The sequence below is a fragment of the Anastrepha ludens genome, chromosome 6, assembly GCF_028408465.1.
Source record: "Anastrepha ludens isolate Willacy chromosome 6, idAnaLude1.1, whole genome shotgun sequence".
Lineage (NCBI taxonomy): Eukaryota > Metazoa > Arthropoda > Insecta > Diptera > Tephritidae > Anastrepha > Anastrepha ludens.
Genome location: NC_071502.1, coordinates 109838912 through 109865265, shown reverse-complemented (window position 1 = coordinate 109865265; position 26354 = coordinate 109838912). Strand labels below are relative to the sequence as shown.

The 26354-nt window shown below is 38.8% G+C and overlaps 7 protein-coding genes across 7 annotated transcripts; 4 read left to right on the top strand and 3 right to left on the bottom strand.

The window, feature by feature from the left end:
- Positions 1 to 2065: 2065 nt before the first annotated feature.
- Positions 2066 to 3936, top strand: LOC128866672 (protein C1orf43 homolog). The gene is made up of 4 exons (XM_054107574.1): positions 2066 to 2434; positions 2514 to 2673; positions 2735 to 2957; positions 3026 to 3936. The coding sequence occupies exons 1-4, from the start codon at positions 2279 to 2281 to the stop codon at positions 3471 to 3473; spliced, it is 987 nt and encodes a 328-aa protein (XP_053963549.1). The 5' UTR covers positions 2066 to 2278; the 3' UTR covers positions 3474 to 3936.
- A 1245-nt stretch (positions 3937 to 5181) lies between these two features.
- Positions 5182 to 9837, top strand: LOC128867233 (uncharacterized). Its single transcript, XM_054108335.1, has 4 exons — positions 5182 to 5263; positions 5323 to 5998; positions 8343 to 8511; positions 8626 to 9837. The coding sequence occupies exons 1-4, from the start codon at positions 5182 to 5184 to the stop codon at positions 9451 to 9453; spliced, it is 1755 nt and encodes a 584-aa protein (XP_053964310.1). The 3' UTR covers positions 9454 to 9837.
- Positions 9838 to 10574: 737 nt separating this feature from the next.
- LOC128866671 (CAAX prenyl protease 1 homolog) lies at positions 10575 to 12780 on the bottom strand. Its single transcript, XM_054107573.1, has 3 exons — positions 12674 to 12780; positions 12434 to 12546; positions 10575 to 12124 (listed from the first exon to the last, which is right to left on the bottom strand). Exons 2-3 carry the CDS (start codon positions 12524 to 12526, stop codon positions 10850 to 10852), a joined length of 1368 nt encoding a protein of 455 aa, XP_053963548.1. The 5' UTR covers positions 12527 to 12546; positions 12674 to 12780; the 3' UTR covers positions 10575 to 10849.
- A 695-nt stretch (positions 12781 to 13475) lies between these two features.
- Positions 13476 to 14054, bottom strand: LOC128867232 (paraneoplastic antigen Ma6E-like). The gene has a single exon (XM_054108334.1). The coding sequence runs from the start codon at positions 14052 to 14054 to the stop codon at positions 13476 to 13478; it is 579 nt and encodes a 192-aa protein (XP_053964309.1).
- Positions 14055 to 15563: 1509 nt separating this feature from the next.
- On the top strand, positions 15564 to 23703 carry LOC128868456 (uncharacterized). Its single transcript, XM_054110558.1, has 15 exons — positions 15564 to 15823; positions 15904 to 16057; positions 16119 to 16403; positions 16469 to 16805; positions 16869 to 16940; positions 17010 to 18135; positions 18194 to 18220; positions 18303 to 18648; positions 18706 to 18834; positions 20117 to 21191; positions 21248 to 21381; positions 21465 to 21793; positions 21866 to 22025; positions 22091 to 22346; positions 22409 to 23703. Exons 1-15 carry the CDS (start codon positions 15705 to 15707, stop codon positions 23626 to 23628), a joined length of 5769 nt encoding a protein of 1922 aa, XP_053966533.1. The 5' UTR covers positions 15564 to 15704; the 3' UTR covers positions 23629 to 23703.
- On the bottom strand, positions 18987 to 19687 carry LOC128868459 (ubiquitin-fold modifier 1). The gene has a single exon (XM_054110561.1). It carries the CDS (start codon positions 19370 to 19372, stop codon positions 19109 to 19111), a length of 264 nt encoding a protein of 87 aa, XP_053966536.1. The 5' UTR covers positions 19373 to 19687; the 3' UTR covers positions 18987 to 19108.
- A 706-nt stretch (positions 23704 to 24409) lies between the features above and the next one.
- LOC128868457 (glyceraldehyde-3-phosphate dehydrogenase 2) lies at positions 24410 to 25857 on the top strand. Its single transcript, XM_054110559.1, has one exon. It carries the CDS (start codon positions 24604 to 24606, stop codon positions 25645 to 25647), a length of 1044 nt encoding a protein of 347 aa, XP_053966534.1. The 5' UTR covers positions 24410 to 24603; the 3' UTR covers positions 25648 to 25857.
- Positions 25858 to 26354: the final 497 nt, after the last annotated feature.

Here is a 26354-nt window from a genome sequence, read left to right as displayed (position 1 = left end):
AGCTCAAATAGAAACGACAGAAGCTGTGACCTGATAACTTCGAATTTATTTATTCAAAAAAAGTCCCCTCTGGCCTCGATACCCTTTTTTGCGCGATCTAAAAGCTTTTCGAAAGAGTGTTTCAGGTCATTGACCTGAATGTCCTTCAGGATGTCGGTACAAGCCTCTTGGTTGGCCTCTATGGAGGCAAAACGTTTTTCTTTCATGGCCAAATGCAATTTTCCGAATAGGTAGACGTCACAGGGAGCCATATTAGGCCAATACGATGAGTGATTGATGGTTAAAATGCGATTTCTAGTCAAAAATGGTGAGATAGTCCATTACCATGCAATAAGCGCCAGCTTCATCCTTCGCGGTATTCAGGGCGAGTTCGAGAAACGCAATGCAAAAAACGCTTCAAAATGCCAAGATAGAAAACTGCATTGACGGTTGGCCCGTTGGCACGAACTCTTTGTGGACAATTCCCTAGGAATCGTAAAAAGAAATGAGCATCGACTTGATGTTTAACTTGTCCAAATGCGATTTTTTGAATGATGGCTCGTCTGAGGCCTTCCATTGGGCACTTTGACGCTTAGTTTCAGGTTCATGTTGGAAACACCACGTTTCATCACCAGTTCCAATTTTGTAATTTCGTATTTTCTCGCCTCTTTAATGAGGTCTTTCGAATTCAATTGAATTCAGAGCTATTTTTGGTACTCAGTTAACTTGTGCGGAATGAAACGTGCACAAGCCTTTCGTAAGCACAAATGATCAGTTAAAATGCGATAAATCGATATTTTGAAGATATTCAACTCCGATTCCATGAATTTCAACGATGATTTCGGTTCTTTTTTGATAAATTTACGAAAAATTTCGATAACGTTTTCGGTGATTATTGATTGTGGGCGGCCCATATGCTCATTGTCATTTATGTCCTCGCAACCATCTCTGAAACGTATAAACCACTCATGAACTCTGGCACGAGATAGACAATCATCGCCATAAACTTTTTTCATCAATTCAAATGCTTCAGTAAACGTTTTACCGATTAAAAAAAAAAATTTATTGTTCGAAACTCATACTGACACTTTAGACGCAATAACTTCGCTTCCACTGAACCGAATGTAAACAAGCTTTCAAACACATTTTTATGGGGCTAGGCTTATTTATTTTGGACTTCACCTTGTATAATATAATGAATTTAGCCATGAAAGAAGTAAGTAAATCTTCATTGGACCTTATGGAATGTGCCCAGAGAACATTTTCTTTAATTTTCCAATTTTTCTTATTGAACATTTAATTTTTAATGTAAAAAAACTATTAGCACGACGCGAAACTTCCAAGTTTTTACTGTCTTTCTGTTCGTTTACTATTTTCAACATTTTTTCTTTGAGGTGCTACAATAGTATTCAAATAAATTTTATACACAATTTTTTCATCATGTCTCATATTTCGAACTTCGAAATTTCATTTGAATCGAATAAGATACTTTACCAATAAATCCAACTTAAATACAATCCTCCATTAGGTCTGAAATTGGATTGGACACCAGATAACAGGTTAAATGCTGATCTATTTATGTCGGAAAATTCAGTCGGTTAAACACAATTGCGATGGGGACATAAAACACGATTGCAATTACACGGCTGTAATTTTGTGGTTATGATAAAATTAATTTTGTAGTGAAATGTTTTCGTTTGGTATATTTGTGAAGCATTCGTTGAAGCTTATTGCTACAAAAACACAACTTTCTAATTACGGATATTTTTTTTTTTTGTACAAATTGAATACTATTTGCTTGTTATTTCCCTGTTGTTGCTTAGAAACAAACAAATTGACAGCAAGTGATCAGAAAAGCAACCCTGCATCTTGGACTCGGCACAGAAAGTAAAATGAGTCTAAATAAATAATAGTAAAAATAACTGACAGCAAGAAATCGGTCCCCTCCGCAATTCTATGCAATTTCATGATTTAGATGTGTTCTAATTTTGACAGCGGATACCCATCAACCCGTTACCTGCTGTCTGCTGCAATTCTGTTCAGGGTGTTAGTCAATTTCCATTCACAATAGACTCCATCTTCATTTGTTTGGTAATTGACAGCTGATTCACCGAAAACAAATCAATTGCTGATTAGAGAAAAGTATTGCACGATTGATTTTTAGTAAATTAAACATAGTTGGCACTTAATTATTAAAATAAGAACACACTTAAACACAAACTAAACTCTGCAAATAACGTGGAACATACAGAAAGTCCTTATACGCCGTTTGTATTTCCGCATAGGTGCACAAAGTAAAATGGAGCAACTATCTGGTGTTATGATTATCATCATAATTGGTGGTGGTGTGCTGACTTTTGTGATGCTATTTATTTTTGCAAAACGCCAAATAATGCGATTTACCTTGCGAAGTCGACGCGGACCACATGTACCTATAGGCAATGATGCGAAGAAGGTTGGTATACAGTCTGCAGGTTATTGGAAAAGAATGTGTGTACGAGTGTGTTATGTTATCCACTTCTTGTGCTTTATAGACGCTGCGAAGGGAGATCGAACGCCGTCTTGATTGTATACAAAAAATAACGCAAGAACCCAGACTGCTTTGGAATGATGACAAGTATATTTTGCGCACGGATCAACCTATCCCACCCTACTATTATCGCATGAAAGCTGTTGATGATGTGAAAATATTAGGTACATAATATAATTGCTATTTCTAAAAGATATTCACAAAAAAAACTTTATTTTCATGCAGAAACCGAGATTATGCGCAGCGATGGTAGTATGCGGCATCCGTATGACAGTTTGCGTGCTTTTCTACTCACCACACTGGCCGCTACCACACTGAATGGCTCCGGACAGCAACGCATGATACATCAATTTTGCGATATGTACGAACATGCACGTCACGACCCTAATGAATTCGGTAGTGAGGAATATGAATCTTATCATCGTTTGTTACTAAAACTGATTGAAGCGTGAGTAATAAAAGACTTTGATGTGTGTTAACTTATAAATGAATAACGTGTGAATTTTCCATCACTAGCGCTAAGCAACTGAAGTCCTTGATCAGCTCGCGCAAAACTTCACCAGCACGAACGCCCAAAAAACAAACTAAAATGCATTCACTACTAGATCCGGCACGATTACGGCCACCTGCTACCACACCTAAGCTACCGACAAATGCGGGTTTACCTGTAGGACAACAATCTAAAGTGAATTTAACACTAGGACTACAGGGACGTGACATGGATGCTGTAGATATAGCTCCAAATCCTTTACATTTGCAACCAGCGGCCGAGCGGGATATCATAATTCGCAATCGCATTAAAACACCTACATTAGATGACGAGGAGGATGAGGAAATTGATAATTTAGGTGGCAGCGAAAGCCGTGCTAGAGACTCTGTGCGCATCGAAGATATTGACGGTGAAGACAATGAAGTAATGAGTATTTCATCGGTACAATTTCAAAGTAATTCAAATGTTGTTTGATTGCTTGAGTATGCGGGGCGTGCGCGTCACCTGACTAGCGCATTAAGGCGCCTGCTACCAAAATGAAAGGATGCGAGAAGGCAAAGTTGACACTTGAATGCATTAAAGAAGAAATACTATGCAGAAGTATGATAAGAAACTAACGAAATATTATATGACATTCCTTATCAGCGCCAATCTCATATTCCCGCTCAAAGCCAAAATTATCAATTGTAGAAATTTAGGTACTAAATGGGAATTTAATACTTTTAAGACTAAGGTTTGCATTAAAAAATGTGCATAATGCAAGTATGCAAGTGTAATTTCAGAAATTAATATAGTTGATAAATTAACGTTAATTCTAGTAATATGCATATGTATATACATAAATACTGTTAAAATTAAGGGGTTATATACAGTTAGAATTTTAAAAAAATCGTTTAATGTAGATACATATATTTAAAAATACACACAGAAAATTTAATATCGTTCCGGTGAATATTTTCGAAGTTACACGCAAATTAGAAAAGGCGTTTCAGAGTGCTTGAAAGTACTAGGCCGGAGGGGCAGCGCTTACTTGGAACTTTAAACGCGTTTTTCTCAAAATGGTATTTTGAAAGTCGGTGACCAACATTACTCGAAAACGGCTAAACCGATTAGTCTCAAATTTTAACACGAGTTTCTTAAATACATTTTTTAGTAATTAATCGAAGATTTTTTTTCAGCAGTAAATATTTTTTTTATAAACAATGTAACGCCAAAATTTTGGTCAAAAATCGATTTTTTTTTTTTTTGAGAAACCGCCATTTTGTCAAAAAGAATTATTTTGCTTATTTCATCGATTAATTACTAAATTTAACATTACTTTAACGAAATCTGTTTGGTTTTTTAATTTCAGATAATTCAGTTCAGAGATATAGAGATCACCGCAAAACGTCTTTTTTGAGAGGAGCTCCCATAAATCAGCTGTAGCTCCTTTCCAAATAAATATTTTTACTGATACTGAGTCTTAAAATACAGTTAAGAGATAACATAATATGTGTACAAATTTTTAGATCAATAAATTTAAAAGTTTTCTCAGAAAAAAATCGCTTTTTTTCGGCCTTCTAACTGTATAGGTATAACCCGTTAAACATATTGTCATTAGGTTACCGCTAAGCCACGCGAATATTAGCACTAAGAGCATACTGATATTAATTTAGTAAGAGTAATTAAAATAATCAGCAATAAATGTTAATATTAAACAACCAAAAAAGCGTAACTTTTTTAAGTTTCAATATTTAAATGTCATGTACGTACAATTTTAATGCCAATATATTTGTTGTTGTTGTTGCAGCAGCATAAACATTACCCTCCCATATATATTGGAAAGGCTACTGCAGTGACAGTCCTTGACCTAATATAAATCCGGGTTACGTAGAACCGACTGCCGTAGGAAGGCCAATATATTTGTAATTTCTCATGTTTGGCGTATACATACATAATTAGCTACTTAATGGTATGCTATCTCAACAAGCACGCGAAAACTATGCAAGCAAAATTAATTGAAATAGCAGAACCATCAACACAATTTTCGCAGCATACTCACAGGCGCATCGACCATCGGCCAACTACACTTATAACTTGTCATTATAATCAAATTAGCATATCAATAGGCGCTCGCCAGGTGCTCTACAAACCTTCTTATCTGCCAACCATATCAAGCAGATAACAGTACTACTCGAAAGTGATGGACATTCTCACTCATCGTCAACGCATTGGAAATCAGTTGATTGACAGAGCGCCCAAAGTGTGCGAACGCGATACGGAAAGTAAATAAACAAATAGTGAAGATCGCCAAAATTAAATATACACACAATCACACATACAGCTTCGCAAAGGATTGGAAAAGTGCTAACATATTGCACGGCACCGCAAAGTATGCAATGCATTGCGGGAATCGTCAATACCACCATTTATGCAGAAGCAGTTATTTCGCTAGATTCCACTGAGCACACCATCCATGAGATATACATTTCGCCCGAAAATTGCGTTTGGAAACGCCTTAGGCCGACAAATACATCGTACGTGATTTACACATTTATCGTACCTGTACTTTCGTGCTTCGGTTTATGTGCCAATTTTATCAACGCTATAGTGTTTATGCGTCCTAAAATGACACCATCTGCCTTCTCTTACCTTGCGGCACTTTCTTGCCTTGACTGCTTTTCCTGCTTACTCATCTTGTTCACCGCGCTGTCGCGTAGCATTTTCTTCTACAGCCCATTCTGGACGAAGTATGATTTCCAGTGGCAGACACCGCTATTTGGCATTAGCACTGGTGCGGCGAACCTCCTGCTAGGCAGCGTCAGCTGTGACCGTTGGATTTACTTGAGACATGGGATTGCAAATGGTACAGGCCCACCACGGTTTTGTCGACGCAAAGTGGCACGTCGTGTGATTGTAATGATCATTTTTGTTGCGGTGCTGCTGAATATTCCATATTTTTTTATTTTCGTCGTCAATGACGATGGCACAATTGTGGCACATAAACTGTACTACAGCACGTAAGTAAATTGAAAATTTGAACTAACTTTGGCGGACAATCACATTTTTGACAGCTGCCCATGTTTTTAGCGTTTCAATTGCAAATCCGCCTATTATTTTCTTGATCCCTGTCATTCTGCACATGCAATTATGCGATTAGGGGTAGTCAGAGGCCTGAAAAAATGATGATTTTCAATAATTTTTATTTGCTTTATTTTACAAAAAAAAAAAAACGACTGCATCATGTTTCGACTTGACTTTAGAAAAATTCCAAAAAAAAATTTATAACTGTAAAAGTTAATGCTGTTTCAGTGGATCTCGTTTCTCCAGAAGCCCCTTGCGGTGATCATTACAAGTCCTTGAAGATTCATCTAAAATCAGTCAGACAATACAAATTAGTTTTATTAATAGATAATCTTGTGCCTGATCAAAGCTTTTTTGTTTTTTTAAGATTAACAATATGGCGGCCTCAGGAAATATTTTTCAGATTTTCGAGAAAAATTGTCGGTTTTTTTATTTAATTTTTTTTTTATTTAATATTTAAAAAAAATCGAAATTTTTGAAAAAAAAATCTTTCGATCAGGCACGAGTTTTTTATGTTTTTCAAAAGCAATATAAATTTTATTGAAATCTACCAAGCAGTTTTTAAGTTACCGTGATCACCAGTTCAAAAAACATAGTTTTGAGAAAAACGCATTTAAAATTTTGCTACTTGCTCTCGAACACTCCGAAGCGCCCAAATCTCCTTTGTTAAATGTCGAATAACTCGAAAAGTATTTGTCGAATTCACTTCAAATGTTCACACAATATTTTAAAGATATTATACTTTAAGAAAATGCATAAAAACAAAATCCAATTTTTTGAAAATTCTGACTCCCTTAACCCCTTAAGCTGTTATTTAATAGATATTGATTTTGTTGTTTGGATTAAAGTTGAGTTATCATAAACTGTAATTAAATTAGACTGCTACAACAACATTAACAACAACAACCGGTTTTTTACAACCAGCTTAGAAAAAAATATATTAATATTTATAAATAATTACGATATGGCTACATTTTTCAAATAACAGCAGCTAATCACATCCAAATATTAAATATTAAAAACAAAGAGTTACTCGATGGCAAAAATACCGATACGCAGGAATTAATGTTGCTTCATCTACGTAACGTTTGTTGAACGTTCTTTTTTCTTAATAAAAAAAGTATTCTTTAAAATTTTATATTCTTATTACATTTTTTTTATAATATTACAACACAGAAAAACTAATAATAATTTTAAAACGTTCAATGCAACTGGTAGCGTAGCCAAATCGCATTCATTTGAATGCCCGCGAAGAGCCTCAAATATACATATATAAAGAAATTTGAAGGTGCTTAAGGGAGCATCCTTTTATTTCATTTGAGGAGACTTCATTTTAAAGGAAGTCCATTGGAGTTGGTTTTGCTACACTAACCTGAACGTAGTTGAGCCAGTGTTGCGCGGATCTCATTTACTTTTTCAGTATGTAGGAGGCAACTCAGCTTCCATCAGGCGTCTGCTGAGGTTCTCCCTGCCAAAGCAACTCTGCGAAAACTGTTTTTTTTTATGCTTCCAGTCATTAAGGGCCTTGCCTAGATTCTGCTCTACCCACACTCTCCAAGTTGTGAATAAAATAGACGTTAATTTTTTATGGGGGAGCGGTTAACGACTATAAGCTGCAAGTAATAAAGACGTGAGAATGTTGGGAGAGATAACCATTTACACTTTAACAAAAATTCTTAATGTAATTGCCCTTATCGAACTTTAATCAACATGTGAGATTAATGTGACTAATTCTAGTGCAGTGATGTCCAAAACATAGTTCGCGGACGGAAACACAGCCAAGGCAAAGACTTCCACTAATAGAGAGAGCTACTAAGGGGCACACGAATCTGTAAATCATTTGATCCACAAAAATTAGATGTACTCACTGTTAGGTATTTTGAATATTGATGAATTTGCCAGAATTCAAAATCTTTAACACCTTCTAGTACGGGGAAGTTTTTCTACTAAAAAAACTTTGTTTAAATTTGTTCTACATTCGAAGTTTTTTTGTTTGCAGAATAGTGTAACTATAAACATAGTTAAACAAAGTTATTTCGACTGACGTGAATTGTGATCGATTTGCAGTTGTTGTAATATCTGCCTTTCAATTAGTTTTCGGGAAAATGAATAGCAAAGGCACATGCATACATAACACATACATACATACGTGCATATCAAAAATGTATACACATACATGTATACTTTTGTTACTTTTGCTAAACATGGCTTGTACGAAAATTATTGAAATATTTTCCCAAAAACTTACTTTTGTCATCAGTATAATTTTTATATTTTCAGCTATTACAAAATCCATAATTGGGCCTCCTTCATATTGTTAACACTTCTTCCGGCTATATTTCTCGTGATCGGCAACATCGCTATAATTATAGCTTTTCGTCGTTGGACCAAGCAAAGCAAAAAGTGCCATGGGAATGGCAACCCAAAAACAACGCAGAAACGTTATCATGTAAGCACAGAGTGATCCGAATTTAAATATTTTAAAACCATCGTCTTATTATTAATCGATATTTCCGTTTCCCCTTACATTTTACATTTCAAACACTTCTATTCTGGCGCACAGCACCAAATGAAGTTAACTGTCACCATCATCATTTTAATCATGCTTTATTTGATCGGCGAATTGCCGGCAGCGATGACTTCACGTAAAAGTGCCGTTAATCTACTTTTTGGCGGCGATATATCCCGTGTGGATTTCATTGTGATGGCGCGACTGGAAATGATATGCTTAATACTAAATTCATTTCAGCTTAGTATGAATATACTTGTGTATGCGTTCATAAATCCATCTTTTATGCCCGAACTCTTCGATTGCTTACGCGGTGCCTCCGATGTTTGCTGCAATATACTTTGCCTGGCGCCGTTAATTCGATGTATGCGCAGAAATTGCTGCAGCTCGAAAAATGTTAACAAACAAAGTGCGAATGATGAAGTGGATTGCGGGTGCGAACCAACACACTCGCGTAAAGAATGCGAGTGTGAATCACAACCGAGAGAATCGAGAAAGAGTGTACGCAAAAGGGTTGAACAATGCAGTGCATCCCTCAGCGATAGCGGTAATGGCAACTGGGATACTGAGCCAGACGAAGCCGCCGGCGTGCTAGGCTTTAGCTTGTGTCGCTACTGGCAGAATAGTGTAACAACGCAACATATGCCGAATCATTCTGGTTTTGGAAGTGAGCGTGGTTCGCATGAACAGTGCGAAGTGTGGACTACGGATGTGACCTGGAAGCGTTCGAGCTCGTTTGGCGAGTATGCATTTGATAACCTAGCACTGCAAGTTAGCGTTACAAGTGGAAGAAGAAAGGAAACCGGAGAGGAGGATGGTAAGCATGGCGATGAAAGTACAGCAGCGCCACATCAAGCTAAGAGACATTCGTTGGCTATTTGAAACGATTTGCATGGGTAGCGTAAATAGTAAAGAGATCTATTAAATATGTAAACATGTAAGTGTTGCAGGTAGACCACTTTTATAATATGCTACAAAAGTTAGAAAACTAAAAACAATAAATGTTTAAACATACATATGTATATACATATGCATGTGTTTTTATAATTGAGATTGTTAAAGCAATGTCTTATTTTAACCCACTATGTTGTTGTGCATCCTGATCATGCTCTAGTTTCGCCGCCACTGGTCGGCTTATTAGCTTTCCGGGAACATCTGTCACTGCAGTATGTATGTCGTTAGCCAAACTGTTTTCTTTGTCAGTTTTCGATGATTTTGTCACGACTTCTGGTACTCCATCCTGCACGGGCACTGTTACAGTTACGACCTTAACATCAAGATCAAATGCAGGTATATACTCGCTGAACAACTTCCGCCACTGCTTGTAGGCAAATTCCCTTGCCAAATCCATGTCGTAATCGAAAATTTGCATGACTGGATCTTGACGTGTGAATTTAGCTATCTTTATGCCAATTACATCTTTGGGAATTTCTATTGCAGCTGCGTCATCCCCAAATTCTGCGCCTTCGACTTGTGCCGATAGTAGTTGAGTTTGCAGAGCAAGTAAATCCTCATTGACATCGTACTTCTCCATGGGTATAACCCAAGCATTACAATTGATTTTTAATAAAATAATTAAGTTGGAAATTAGTGAGAAAAATCGACGCGTACGCATTTTTAATTATTTCGGTGACACTACTCGAACGAACGTCTGACCTAACTAAAACGTCTTCTGAATTTTTCTTCACTATGCTTAGCGTTAATGGGACAACTATGTTGGCACACCAAAGTTAATAGAAAAGTTAACACAAGTGTTTCTATGTAATAAATGTTTTCTGAATGTATGTATGTTTGTACGTATATGCATTTATGTGTGCATGTGGTAAAATGTGAGTATCTCTTAAAAATTAAAATACATCTGTTATGCATTACACTTGCGCATCCAAATATTTTTAACACGAATATGTCCAGGTCTACGACACATAAAAACGCTACATCAAAGCTGAATCCACAGTCCAAGCACTACTATTCCGCCTTCAAACTTTTATAAAAATATTTTGGAATACCTTTTTTTTTACATATTTAAAAGCGTGTGCCTTTTCTGATTTATTTCTTATATGAAATAAAATTTGGCAAAATACAAATATACAATAAAAAAAACTATATAAAGGATGCTTAATGATTATGTAATTGAAATCGGCGTGAGACTAGTTCAGCATAGATACTGTAACTGTTGATAGCAGCATTTTCTACCGAGTATAATGACGACAGCGTCTGCTCTTAAATCAAACAACGTCTTTATTTCGAATTAAACTCAGCTCGAATGCCATCTTCACGTTTACTTCTCCTTCTTTTCCTTTTTATCTTCTGTATCCAACTGTTTGAGACGATCCATACGTTGCAAGAGTGTTGGATGTGAATGGTTGCAGGCCGAGTACAACCAATCATAGACCGGGAAGCCCAAATTGTCCAAATTCAATTTGATTAAAGCACGACCCAATTGCTTCGAGAATCCTAGTCCATGTGCGAACTCATCGGCTTGGTATTCAAAGTAACGCGAAAGTGTGGTCATGGCGAAATTTACAATAGCATTATATGGTGCCATGACATATGTGAATACGACTAGCAAGCCGACAATGATGGGACGCGTGCCTGGCTGGAAGCCGACGGCTTCATAGAAGGGTCCATAAGTGAAACAATATCCAAAGACGACGAATAATAGCAGTAAATGTACTTGTGCAATGATTATATTCTTGGTTACGTGACCACACTTCCAATGGCCCAATTCATGGCCCAGAACGGCAAGTACTTCTTCATTGGTGCAGCCCTTGCCCTTGTCCTCCTCCTTCAGTTCAGAATCATCTGGTTTACCTTTGTTGAGTAGTAAGGTATCAAAGAGAACTATGCGTTTGGAATTCCATAGGCCATAAAAGTAGGCGTTGCTGTGCGACGATCGTTTTGAACCCTCTACAACGTAGAGTTTGGTCAGTGGGAACTTTAGCGTAGCGGCTAGATCCTCAATTGATTTGCGTAGTGTACCTTGCTCGAGCGGGGTGTATTTATCGAAAAGTGGTGCAATGAATATTGGGTATATTGTGAGCAAAACCAATGATGTAACGCCTGTGAAGAGCCAAAGCCAGATAAAGAATTGATCGCCACCATTCTGTACAATCCAAACGGTCGCCGAGATAATAGGAACCATCAATACTTGGGTCACAATAAATCCCTTTATTTGATCCCACACGAAAAAACCACCGGTTTGCTTATTAAAGCCGTGTTTTTCCTCCAGCACAAATGTAGAGTAAATTTTAAATGGCAAATCTTTAAAAGTCCCTATTACACTGGTGACCAATCCAAACAAGCAACTGATTATTATTTCATTTTCGCTGTTTAAATGCATAAGTTTCGCTAAGTCTATTGCCCAGGCCCATTGTACGGCAATAAAACCAGTATAGAGTTCGAAGCACATTAGGATTACATCTTTTATAATGGCACTAAAGACACCGAAATTGGCTCTATCCAGACCATACAGTCGCGCTTTTTGGAATGTTTCATCGCTCATGCAGTCTTTCAGCTCCCTGGGTACTTTTAGAGCAGTTTTATAAACTTGTATCTGTAATTAAAAGAATACACCACGATATGTTAATTGATCTTGATATCTTAATTGCGCATCAAATCTAACTCCAATGAACCAGGCCGATGCGAAAACGACGCTTACTAAATAATTATGGGATTTGGTTACAAATAATAGATCTAGTAAGTTTGTTAACTTGTACAATAATTTATATGCATATTGTTAGAAGTCACTAGTGACGCATCACCGAAATATTGTCACCCCCAGCCGAGCTTTCGTTCCTTCTCAACCAGATTGCATAAAAAACTGATTAATGCGGAAACGTTTCTTGCAAATAAGTGTTATTACCTGACGAAAAGTGATGTATATATCAAATATATTTTCTAATAAGATCACTCCAAGTACGCTATATAACACCACGTCTGCCGCTGGTAAGTCCATTGTCAAACTTTTAACGTTTTCTGCAAATAAACGAAAGAGGGTAAAATTCTATTGATTTCTGAAAACTGATAAAATTTTTGAATTTTATTAATATCTGTTCACATATGTATATACATACTTAATGTAATAATAAGGATAAAAACTTACAATTTTTCGGCAATTACCAAATATAAAAGATAAGCGACGCCGCAAATGTGAGCAGCTGCTGGCAGCTGTCAACAGAAATCTGAGATGCCACGTTTTGAATCTAGGCAAAAATTAATTATAAAATCAAGGCGAGTTAATTACAGGTGACAGCAAACACATATAAGTAAAACCCTACATGTATTTGTTGTTGCGTTTGGTGCAAGCATCATGTCAAAATCAGCAAGCAAATTGTGGGAACACAGCTGAAAGTGTCGTACGGGAACACACCTATACCTATCCTTTTGGCCACACTGAATTCATTATTCATTATTCAATTTAATTTTAACGTCGTTATGCGTTCTAAGAAAGAGATCATTCGAGAAGCGTTCTTGCAAGCGACAAGACATATAAATTTAGAGTTCCTTTATAAGTTATTAGTTTTATTTTAACTGCCTTGAATTAAACATCACAAATAAAGAGTGTTAATATAAAAAAAAAGCATATTTGGGGGTTTTAGTCCCCCACATAATTGGTGACCCTACGATTTACCAACATGCATTATGGAAAAGGCCACATAATTGGTGACCCCTACGATTTACCAACACGCATCATGGAAAAAGCCACATAATTGGTGACCCCTACGACTTACCAACACGCATCATGGAAAATGCAAAACCAACATCCACGTGCTGTTATCATCGGAGATTCGGCGCACGTGCCAACAAGTGCACGCAGCCTTGTGCCTTCCAGGAAAACGCCAGTCGCCCTCAGTAGACACGGTGGATACTGGTGACAAGACAATTCCTCGTCGATGATTCCTATATCACCGTACAACAGGTACGAAATTGCTCGTCGATACCGGCGCGGATATTTCGGTTACCTCACTTTCAAGCTCATCTGCCGACCCACTCTCATCTGCTGCAGCCGCAGTTTCAAGCTCATCTGCCGCACCTGCAGACCCAAGCTCATCTGCCGCAGCCGCAATCTCAAGCTCATCTGCCGCAGCCGCAATCTCAAGCTCATCTGTCGCAGCCGCAGTTTCAAGCCCATCTGCCGCACCTGCAGACCCAAGCTCATCTGCCGCAGCCGCAATCTCAAGCTCATCTGTCGCAGCCGCAGTTTCAAGCTCATCTGCCGCACCCGCAGACCCAAGCTCATCTGTCGCAGCCGCAGTTTCAAGCTCATCTGCCGCAGCCGCAATCTCAAGCTCATCTGTCGCAGCCGCAGTTTCAAGCTCATCTGCCGCATCTGCAGACCCAAGCTCATCTGCCGCACCCGCAGCCTCAAGCTCATCTGCCGCACTCGCAGTCTCAAGCTCATCTACCGCCCCCGCAAACTTCAGCTCACCTCCAACAAATTTACAGCCATGCTCAAGCCTTTCCGGAATTGCTGGGTAATTCATCCAACCTCACGGCAGCCAAGCATTCCGTCAAATACTGTAATACCAACCACTGGGCCACCGACGCGTTCTCATCAGATCAGGGAGTTCGCAGCAGCCTTGCGCCAAAACGAGCCTCCCCGTACAACACTAGGTGGAAACCCGCTCCACGGATTAATCATAAGCATTAAACTCAACCTTATTGGTTCCCAGATAAGGCTTTCATTTGGGGGGAGTCGTGTGGGAACACAGCTGAAAGTGTCGTACGGGAACACACCTATACCTATCCTTTTGGCCACACTGAATTCATTATTCATTATTCAATTTAATTTTAACGTCGTTATGCGTTCTAAGAAAGAGATCATTCGAGAAGCGTTCTTGCAAACGACAAGACATATAAATTTAGAGTTCCTTTATAAGTTATTAGTTTTATTTTAACTGCCTTGAATTAAACATCACAAATAAAGAGTGTTAATATAAAATAAAAAGCATATGTTTGGGTTTTAGTCCCCCACAAAATGTAAACATACGAATGTAAACATACAAATACAAACAAGCAAAGCATATCATTTTGACGTAAGCCATACCTACGGTGAAAAATTCAGCTGGGTGAATGCTGTCACCTTATTAAATCCACCTTGTATAAAATGAATGCTTCTTGAAGAGAAAAAGCGATTTAACGTTGTAGTTGTTGTTGTAGCAGTAGTGTTAGATGAGTGTGTTCGATGGGGCTCGTGAAAAGGGTGTTGGTAGTGCGGTCCGCCTCCACATGGTGGGCATATGTTTGGTATGTCGGGGTCAATTCTGGATAGGTAGGAGTTTAACCTGCTACAATATCTAGAACGTAATTGTGCTAAGGTTACGCGGGTGTCTCGGGGTAGCTGGAGCTTTTTATCTGCTGTGGGTGGTGGTTGTACTCCGACTTAGGAAGGTGAATGTCGTTTATTGTCTGTCTAAACACTGTCCGGTCCAGTAGATGTCGATGTGTTTTGGTAGTCGTATACTATGGGTGATAACTTCGAAATCGGGACGCACATTCATTTCTTAGGACAACTTTGTTAAGCCTGTCCTTCCCAACCTCTTTCAAGATTTTATAAAAAAGATAATGGTGCATTTGAATTGACTCACTTAATTTTAATTCCATTTATTTTCTGCATTTAATTTTATATAATAAAAAACACTACCCATACAAATTTTCGCTATACAAAATTGTTCTTCTTTAAACAGCTGCTGTTGTTGTAGGAGCATAAAAATTCCCCATACATCTACGGGAAAGCTACTGAAGTGGCAGTCTTTGGCCGTGTATAAGTCCGCGTCGTTTCGGTTACGTAATACCGACAGTCGTGGGAACAGTTGACGTACGGCAAAAGTACAAAATTGCCAGCTTTTGTGCATTCCGGCATGGCTCCCGGCACGTAAGTTGCGCTTTCGACTCAAATACAAATACAAACAAAGCATTTACTAAAATATAATTAAAGTGTATTTTGTGAATGATCCCATTGAATGCTGTGCGATACATTGTTTACTACTCGTTTATTTATTTTATTGTGAACTGTTGCCGCTAAGAGAATTTGTTGCGCATAGATAGAAAATTCGTCGCATTTCTTATTCGAAAATAATATGTTTTAAGAAGTTTTTGTGTAATAAAAAGTTGCATTAGTTTAGAAAAGAAATATGCCAGGTGGGAGTGTAAAAAAACAAAGTGGAGGAATCGATTTAGCACAGAAGAATAGCAGTAATAATTCTGGACGAAGTATAAGCAACTCATCGGGGAGTAGCAGGGCGCGCAAAAGGTTTGTTTGGAACTCAAAATCAAACAGAGTGATCTGTTATGTTTATACTAAAACTCAATTCATATTCATAATTTGAAAAGAAAGCGTTGTGAAATCAGGAGGTTTAGCGGGAGTGATTTAGAGTCGGAATTAGAGGACTGCAATTTTGAAGATGCTATTGCTCTTGAAAAGAAACTACGTAAAGTGGCAAAAGATAATGATTTAAATGATGAGGAGATGCGACGTTTGTTGCAGGTAAATTTGTAGCTATACTAAAAATTATAAATTAATTGTTTCATTATACCAACATTCTTAGAAATTTGTAAAAAACGAACACATTTTGGCTTTGGTCACTCTTCAAGCTGAAGACGAAGTGGCACGAGAACGAGAAGAAACTGAACAGCCAGCCATTATAATCACCGATACACCATCTGTACCAAAATTGACGCGCGCAAAAGCCCGGGAGCTAAATAAAACTCCTGGAATTACATTGTCCACGTCACACGAAAGTAAAGAGCCGGAGATCTCAGCGCTTATACAAGATGAGCTGCATTCTGACGAAGATGATGAGGAGTATGTATTTAAGGAAGAGGATTTCGTTGTAAGCAAACATTAATTTCATATATTTCCTTGAAATTATTACCATTATATGTTTCTAATTTACAGTCCGATGACGATCCAAACACTACTGCCTCAGATCTAGATTCCAATCCACGCACACCACAAACACCGTTATCTCAGGCAGAGGCCGAGGATTCACCCGTAAAGCTTACAGCTGATGGCTGTTTTAAAATACCTTTAGAAAAACCTAAAGATACGCGAGAGGATGTACGTATCGCGGCACGCACGCGCTCCAAGTTATGCCTGGAACAAAAGGCAATCGAAGATATCGAATCGGAGTTCGTGCCGCCCGATGTGGAACAGATCGACTTAAAAGATCTAGATATGACAGGGAATGATGAAGATTGGATGCAGTTTTTGAACGATTTTACAAAGCCATTAAGTAAAGATTTTTAAACAAAGATTACAAACCAAAAAGTAAAACAAGCACATTCATCATTTGCAGACTCGAGTTTCATAACAGACGACGACGACCCCATCAATGACCCCGAATATGTAGCAGCGGATAAAATACCAGGTGTGTTACCTTAAATAATAAAAATGGGTTCCTATATACACATTTTATAAAACTTGTGCATATTTGCAGAGGATGCGGAAGAGCTACGCGACATTGATATACCCAGAAAGGAGCTTACTGAGTTGGTTGCGGAACTCTTCGAAGGTCTAATGAATGAAGGTGTATCGCTTGAAAGTGTCGAATTGGATACTCCACAAAAGTTTTTGCAAACTAACTTGCAGGAGCCAACCATTACTGATGGAAAAGATCGTAGCGCTGATGTTGACAAATTACCTCCGGCGACCGTTGGTAACGCTGAATGTGAAGAGCGCAGTCAAGCAACGCGACAACTCAATTTTGACATGCCAATACAGCAGGTCGATTACAATCCGCTGCAACTGCAGCAAGGATACCCATCCGACGTACCTCCCTTAGATACATTAAGTAACGTAGTAAATGTGACTCAAAATGATTGCACCTTTCATCCGGAAGTCATGTCCACTCCATGCCCCGCCAACCGCATAGACAACAGATCAACACAGCTACAAGTACCAGTGGCGTACAAAGATACTCCCAATGAAGGTGCAAGTCATGTTGTAACGCTGCCCCTTTCTAACTTAAATTTGAATCCTGAATGGATAGCTGTTAAAATTCCAGGCCAAAATAATTCCTATCAATTGGCACGAGTTGTACCATCTGCCAACATGCTTGAACCACCGCCGCTAGTTAAAATACAGCCACAAATAGCACCAGAACCTCTCCAGCAGCAACCGCCAACTCCACCGCCTCCTGCGGATACACGGTACAGTGTGCCTTATGACACAAATTTCACGGTGGAATATATTTCTATAAGGAAGCATGTCTATACTGAATATATATCGAAATTTGAGAATCTTCGTAATTTGCCCAGCAAGCCCACCCAAGTAGAGGAGCTGCCAAGCAACGCAGTGGGCTTCACAAAATTCCAACATAATATATTGCAGCAGCAGTTGCGCATACATGTACAAATGCTAACGCAAACATTCATACAAAGCTACTCCCATCCGAACTATTGGAAGCTTGCACCGAAAGCGAGAGGAATGTTGGAGGAGATGGAACAAAAAGCACTAGATGATGCATCGTTCCGAGCGTGGAATCTTAAACCCGCCTTGAAACTTATAAGACAGTGGGAGGAGGAATTAAATAAAGATACTTTGGAAAATAAAGAGATGATGGAGTAAGTCTTTGCTTATTTTAGAATCAATGTAATACTACTGGATTGCACTTCATTTCAGATTTATACACACCGAAATCGACCACACGTAAGTGCCGCTTAAGCATGTTACTAATATAGAACTTTTCCTTTGCCCTTTGACTCACGAAAATCTTACTTTACCGTTGCAGCAAGAGCAATTGCCGCCAAATTCCACGTTTTCCGCCACGTATTATGGATCTAATACTAAATAGCAAGGTCTTCATGTATCCACAATACTTGCCTCGTATACCTTTCACAACCAGTCATTGTTCCTATGAAGTTTTTTCGCCTGCTGAAATGCAACTTATTGCTATGGGACTGGAAAAGCACATACGACGTATACGCGAAACGGGTGAGCGTGTATCGAAGAAAACCACAGAACTAAAGACTGCTGTGTTGCGTCTAGCTAAGGACACAGTGTTTGGTAAATCAGCAAGACGTATATGGTCTCGTGTAAAAGCTTTGAGAAACACCGATTATTATAATCCCGTAAAGGTAAGTTGCCTTAGATTAGAAAGAGGGGGAGCGTTCTAATTTTGTTTAATATTTTAGTATTACTTTGATCACAAACGTGCTCCGCCCGTGGAACACAAGCTTATTACTTTTGAAAACAATAAAGTGCTGCCGCCTAAGAATCGATACGAAGAGCTGCCGTTGGCCTGGCAAACGCACTTGGATGAAGTAAGTAGATATTAATTTTTATTTCGCTATTTTAATATTTTGGGCGTAGTTTATTTGCATGACATCCCTTGGTCGAATATATAAAAACCAATCAGTGCGGATTTAATGCCAATAGTCATTACCTTCATCCATGAAATAACTATCAAACGAAACCTTTTGCAGAAGTTCTATTTTATACATTTTCAAAGATTCAAGACTTTTTCTGAAACATATTTTAAATTGCTTAGTATCATATAAGTTATAAAAAAAAATCTATTGCTCTAGCCAATAACATTCAGTATCTGCTTCCCACACGATCCCTGGGTATCAATCTCAACTCAGATCCATGCTTCAAGAAGACATTGCCTGCCGTCTGTTGTGGGCTAATACCAATGCCATCGTCTGTTATAATAGCACTAGTTGCAGCTGGCACTTTAAATTCCTCAGCGGCAAATTTTAGCACAGCTGTAAATGGCGTGCCTTCTGGTACGCTGAGTACTTTAAATGGTAGCTTGGGATCCGATGTTAATGTAATTTTGAAGGTTACTTTCGAACTCATGGCTTATGATGGTAGTTTTACAGGTTTCACTACTATGTAGCTGCTGATTACCGTTCAATGCGGTGACACGCCTCCGTTTAGGCGTTGTGACGTGGTCAGTTTTTATAACTCGATATCACAGCTAATAATACGCAGTATCTGAGAACAACTCTTATTATGGGAGACTTGTTTAATCAAAACATTAGATAGCGGAATGTTCTAAATAAGTTTGACGCCTATTTTTGCTTACAAAAACTTTCGTTATTTACTTTGTTGAGTTCCGTCTGCTTAGAAATTCGCTTTCTACTTGACTAGTTTGAACTCTGCAAACACTTCATGGTACTATCGATAATTCAAAATTACACATACCATCGATAGTTTGGGGTTTGTAAATATTTTTAATATATAAAAATTCCATCTGCAAGCTAATCCGTATATATCAGAATATTCCTATTAATACAAGGGTTAATCGCTTTATTTAACCAAAGTTTATTAAAATTCACTAAATCATATATATCAAAATATATCCAATTAGAATACATGGATTGGTCTTTTATCGATAGTAAATTTACACTTTGCATTCGACAACTCGCGTATCATTCACAATAGCGAAGTAGTTTCCAATTCGTGTGGATTATTCACAAAAGATTTGTTGTTAATTTTTGACAGCTGTGTAGGTAATTAGAATACGACTAAAAATACTTCAATTTTTTGTTTATTTGTGTAAATATTGTTTCATCACTTGCAATAATTTTTATTTAATAGAAACGCACTAAAAATAGAAAGAAAGGAGTAAAACCATCCGCAGCAGCTGGCGCTTCATATTTGCAGTTCGTACGCGAGGCTTTAGGTGAAGATATAGAGCTACCTGGTAGCGCAGCTCCGGCTGCAACACCAGACGACAAGGTAGCGAACCCTTCGTTGTTTGCGCCAAAAGAAACTAATATCTTATATAAAAAGCGTTCGAAAAGAAATTTTGCCAATAGTGTGACGATAAATGTGAATTACCACTTCAGTGGCGTCATATCGCCCAACACTACATCTACACCTGCACTACCGGCAACTTCTCCTACCAATAAAAACACATTAAATACCACTGAGTTAGGCTGCACGGCATTGGCAAGTACGCCTCCCGCAGCAAATTCAACATCAATATCATTTAATTACGACTGGAATACGAAAACTTTGGAACCTATTATTGAACCGAAAAGAAATGCAACATTTGAAAATCCTGCAAATCTCCAAATTATACCAAAGCAGCGAGAAATAAAGGACGTACGATTGCGGCGCAAATTACGATTTCCTGGTCTATCCTCACGAAGCCAATTGAGCACCTATCGTTACTGTTCAAGAAGACGGAAAACTAGCACATATACGCATAGACGCAGAAGTAGAAGGCACCTGCAGAAACGTTGTATCAATCTATTAAGCACGTATAGTGCTAATTTAAAACAAAAAGAACTTTTCTACAAACGTGCGCCAGTTGTGCTACAAGTTTATCGATATTTTAAGGCTTTAGAATTATATACCGATTTATTAGATCAACTAAAAATGGCTTGTCGTAATGCTCCGACAGACGGTGCTGGCTGTGGTTCTACTGCCAATGAGCAAGCAGTAGCAAACAGTGCTTACAATTCATTGCACCATTCACCAACGTCGAAACAACTTGTGCATTGTGGATATTTTGGAAAACGCACTCGCGCTCAGCTCGCGCAGCAGCAAGCACTCGAAGATGAGTCGAGTGTGTGCTCACGCAGCAAAAAAGCCAGTCGACAAGAGGAAAACTTTAAGCACATGCTTTTGCCGGATAGCGCTGAGGATGCAAATCGTAAAGATGCTAGTGAGTATGATTTGGTGAAACATTTGAAAAAAGTATTTATTGTTGTTTGTACGCAGTTTACGCTTTTAACTTTTACGAGAAAGTGGAAGAAACATTCAAGGCTTCTAACCGTCCGGAAGATTGTAAAAAATTCAACCACATTCTTAAAACGTTCGATCCGCGAAGAGACAAGGTTTCGGATTTGTATTATGTGAGTGGGTGACGATTTCAAAAGCTTAATTCTGAGTAGATCTTGTATTATATTCTATTTAAACTATTTTAATTTTCGCACAGAAATTAGAAGGTCTCTTTCTACCTGAGTACCCTGAACTAGCACAGGTATTTCTCACATTTTTGCTACCGTCTGAAGCAGCGGATATCGGAAAATTCTTCGAGCATTTCATGATTAACAACATGACAACATTCATCAATAAATTGAATATATATTTCAATAAACAACCTGCGCAAATACGAAAAATCTATAATTGTCTTACGGAACTGGCGGAGGATCCGGAGGTTACTATAAAAAAGGTGGAATCGAAAATATTACCACTACTCAAAGGTAACCAATTTCTCATCGATTGGTTTTTGCAACAGTTTTCTGAAGCTCAACCGCCAGAGAGGTAAGGAGAAGATAAGTGTGTTTCCTTTAAAAATTACAGATATATATATTTTTTTGTTTTTGTTATGAATAGAATATTCTCCCCACCAGAACAAATAAATTTGAAAGAAATTGAAATCAGATCTAATTTGTATGAGTCTCTAAACGATCCTCCTGATGCTGCAACGCCGTGCTGTGAACTGCAACAGCAGCACCAACAACAACAAAATCAAGCACAAAACTGCCAGCTGAGGGTGAGTACTTAAACAGCTTGCGTGTAAAAACAACAACAAATGAATTTATATATTTCGGTTCATAGTACATAAACGGTCGTATCTTCTACGGCAACAAAATGACACTGCCGGCTAAACTCTCCTTTATGGCCAGCAATTATCAGCAGGATAGTATTAATGAATGTGATGCCGAAGAGTTGGCCGACCAACCAATGCCTGAGTGCGTGCATGGCATACGTGAGCATGGCGAGAAGCGACTGGCAGCAGCTGTAGACAAAGCTGCCGCAGCAGATGCTAACAGTGATGACAATGAGAAATCTGAAGAAGAAGAGGTTTCTAAAGGTACATCCTATTTATTTTTTTTTTCTAACATTTTTCAAATTGTTTTGCCTATTCTTTTGTAGCACTTATCATAGATACTGCCAATGAGGAGGACAGCAGTTCATCCGTGGAAACCTGCGACGACGCCGCGTTACGCGCGCATGCTATGCGCCTCAATCCCTCCTATTATAGCAGCACATGCTTTACATCCATTACCAGCACACCCAACGCCAATAGCTATCATGCACCCCACCATCCCAACGCAAAGAAATCAATGAATTTCAACGACGATGGCAAAGTGATATCACCGCGCAAGCATTCAACACCGGGTGCTACATGTGTCGCCGCCGCAAACCCCGCCAGTTTGACACCCACACAATGTCTTTCGCCTAATACTGTTGCAGGATTTAGCAGCGCGTTAACAGCTCCATCCGCTGATAATGCGGCGGGTGGTATCGAGGGCAATGCGAATTCACAAATATTAACATTACAGCAATTACGCGATCGGCGCAAATCACCTACCAAAAAGAGCAGATCGCCTGTGGGCGTAACGCGTGCGCGCGCAAGCGGCCAAATGCAACCAATGGTTGTTGTGTACGAACAAAATTCAGCAATCGCTTGCGCCAAGAAACTGCAATCATTGATTGATGAGAGTGAAATTGATAATAAAGATCGCCTTTCAATAGTTGCTTGCTCCAAGAACGCCAGCAATGCTAGCATGGAGTTGCAGAATGCGGATGGGAGCATTGTAATGCAAGCACTCGAGCAGAGGTCAGCATCGCCGCATACGCCACCATTGCTCACAGTTACTAAAGTTGAGCATGCTGATAATTCAGATGATATGGAATTTATACCAGAAAATTCAGAAGTAGCGCATACGTTTTCGCAAACTTGTTTCGCTGCGCTGGAACAACCACAAGTTGTTGAAGATGCAAATAGGAGTAATATTACAGCTGCTACGACAACAATAATAACGCTGACGCCTAGTGTGCCGGATAAAGCCACTACAAGTGAACCCTATACTGAGGACTGTAAGTTGGATGTTGTTGCTACACTCTCCGCCTCAACGACGGACACTACTGTCTCAACGTCGAATGTAACTCATACGCCGCGGCAAACGTCTATCCCTTGGCGGCGCGAAGAGGATAAACTCATATTAATTGAGATGAAATTGAGTGCGGGCATAGCGCAGGAGCGGCTCTTCGAATGTATACGCGCCAAGCTGCCGGAGCGTTCTGTGAACGAAATAGAAGAGCGTTTTCACTTTCTAATGGACTTTTTGTCAAAATTGCAAGGCAAATAAACTATCGGCATTTTACTTTACTCAATATTTCCTTCTTCAATAAAATTTCAATATTGTTTTGAATCCTAAATGAAACGCGCTACTTTGGACTGATATTGATTGTTGTTCTTGTGACAGTATAGAATGTTGCCCAGTCATTTTTGGGTCAAGTCGATGAAGCGATGGTCGTTAACTCGATAGAAGTCCGAGTTGTTCTGTAATAAACGGCGCGGATAAAATTTGCGGATAGAGGCGGCTTTCTTTCGCATCCATGCAAAGGTATTGGCATTGCGCTTGTTTGAAATTACTTAGCGTTATTATTACACTGTGGAACAAATTCAGGTTAGCAAAAATTAGGTCCATTCTGAGAGTGGCGGGTGAAAATAGAGGCGAAATTAGAAGACCCGTATCGCGCCGTTTTTTTATGTTAGTTCGAATTTTTTTTTAATCGGCCTTCGAAGTTTGCAGTCAAATGCCGATTTTCAGCATATTGTTTCATAAGTACCACAAAAATTTTCGAAATCAATTTTTTCAAAAATTGTAATTGTTGCACAGGTCTCTAGCAATAATTTGGCTTTTACAGATTGAAAAAAATATCAATTAGTCGACGAGTCATAGCCAAAAAACCATATAAACAATTTTGCTCCGATTTCGAACTTCGAAGGCCGATTAAAAAAAAATTCGAACTAACATAAAAAAACGGCGCGATACGGGTCTTCTAATTTCGCCTCTATTTTCACCCGCCACTCTCAGAATGGACCTAATTTTTGCTAACCTGAATTTGTCCACAGTGTTATCAGACGGTTTTATCCAGGCTGTGAGTTTGTCCACTTTACTTTATTCCTGCCATATCTTTCTCGAACGCAATGAAATGCTTTTCAAAATAAATTGTCAATATACATTTTTTTCGTTAGGAAAGCGCTTCGAAATTTGCAGCATTCAAGTCGTTTGGTTAGTTAAAAATTCGTAGTGCAAAAAAATTTAAAAGCATTTCCTATGACAGAACTTGGCATTAATGGTTTCGGCCGCATTGGCCGTTTAGTATTGCGCGAGGCAATACGTCGGAAGGCCCAGGTCGTGGCCATCAATGAACCTTTTATCGACATCAAATACATGGCCTACATGCTCAAGTACGATTCAACACATGGCCGTTTCAAAGGCAAAATTGGCATGGACGGTAAAAAATTACAGATTAATGATCAAAGTATCCAAGTTATGGCTGAAAAGGATCCCTCCAAAATCAAGTGGGGCGATGCGGGCGTCAAATATGTGCTTGAATGCACTGGAAAATTTAATTCGACGGAGAAGGCAAGTGCACATTTAAAAGGTGGCGCCAAGAAGGTGATAGTTTCAGCACCCGTTGATGATGCGCCCATGTTTGTTGTGGGCGTCAATTTGGATTGTTACAAACCCGATATGAAAGTTATTTCGAACGCATCCTGTACGACAAATTGCTTGGCACCTTTGGCTAAAGTTATACATGATAATTTTGAGATATGCAGCGGTCTGATGACCACTGTACATGCGGTAACTTCGTCGCAGAAATGTGTTGACGCACCGTCGAAGAAGTGGCGTAGCGGTCGTGGTGCACTGCAAAACATTATACCTGCATCTACAGGTGCTGCTAAGGCTGTGGGTAAAGTGATACCCGCCTTGAATGGTAAATTGACGGGTATGGCATTTCGTGTGCCAACTGCAGATGTTTCAGTGGTCGATCTAACTGTCAGCTTAGGCAATCCAACTTCGCTTGATTGCATCAAAGAGAAAATTAAAGCTGCTGCTGAAAAAGGACCGATGAAGGGCGTACTAGGCTATACAGAAGATGAGATTGTTTCCTCTGACCTTACCACCGACACGCGCTCCTCCATTTTCGATGCGAAGGCTAGCATAGCATTGACGGACAAATTTTACAAGTTGATCTCTTGGTATGACAATGAGTATGCCTATTCATCGCGCATGATTTGCTTGGTGAAGCATGTGCAAAAGGCGGACAAGAAGGCAGAAGAAAAGAAAGGAGATAAAGGAGGAAAAAAATGCTAAGAAAAAATAAAATGAAAATATAAACATAAAAGCGCTTATAATTAGACAATATTTTAAAATTTTGGTGAATATTTTGTAGATATTTGGTATTCTCTGAGAAATAATTTTTTTTTAACCAGTGAAAGAAAAAAAAGCTGGCTATGTAACTACTTTAGCGACGTTGTAAATAATTGCATTTTCATTCAAACACTCGTATTTATTAAATATCACCCTAAATATACCACCTTGATATATACAGGATGTGGGAACGATCGAAATACGCACCAACTCGCGATTGAGCGAAGCTATAAATTGGGCGCTAAAGAATCGTCGCAAGTGGGAAAATTGTGCTGCAAATCGTGATATTGTTGTTGTAGCAGTAACTGCTGAAGTGGCAGTCCTGGTCGGATACATAGTCCGTGACGTTCCGGTAACGTAGAACCCATTGTCGAGTGATCGCAATTGTTCCCTTGCAAGCCTTTAAGGTTCGATGAGAATCTCCGATTGTTCGAAACAATGCTGGGAGTATTCGTATGCCACTTTCTTCAGGACGTGTGCCACACTTTGGTGCCTTCAAACTTGCTCCGCTTAAGGCAGAATTTAGCTTAGGAACATTCATATATGCATATCTATTTTATCATTCTTGGCACTTAACCTCTGCACATATTTTACGCGAAATAAAAAAAACGCGATAAACGAAGTGATTTGCTTACGGGAGCAATAAAGAG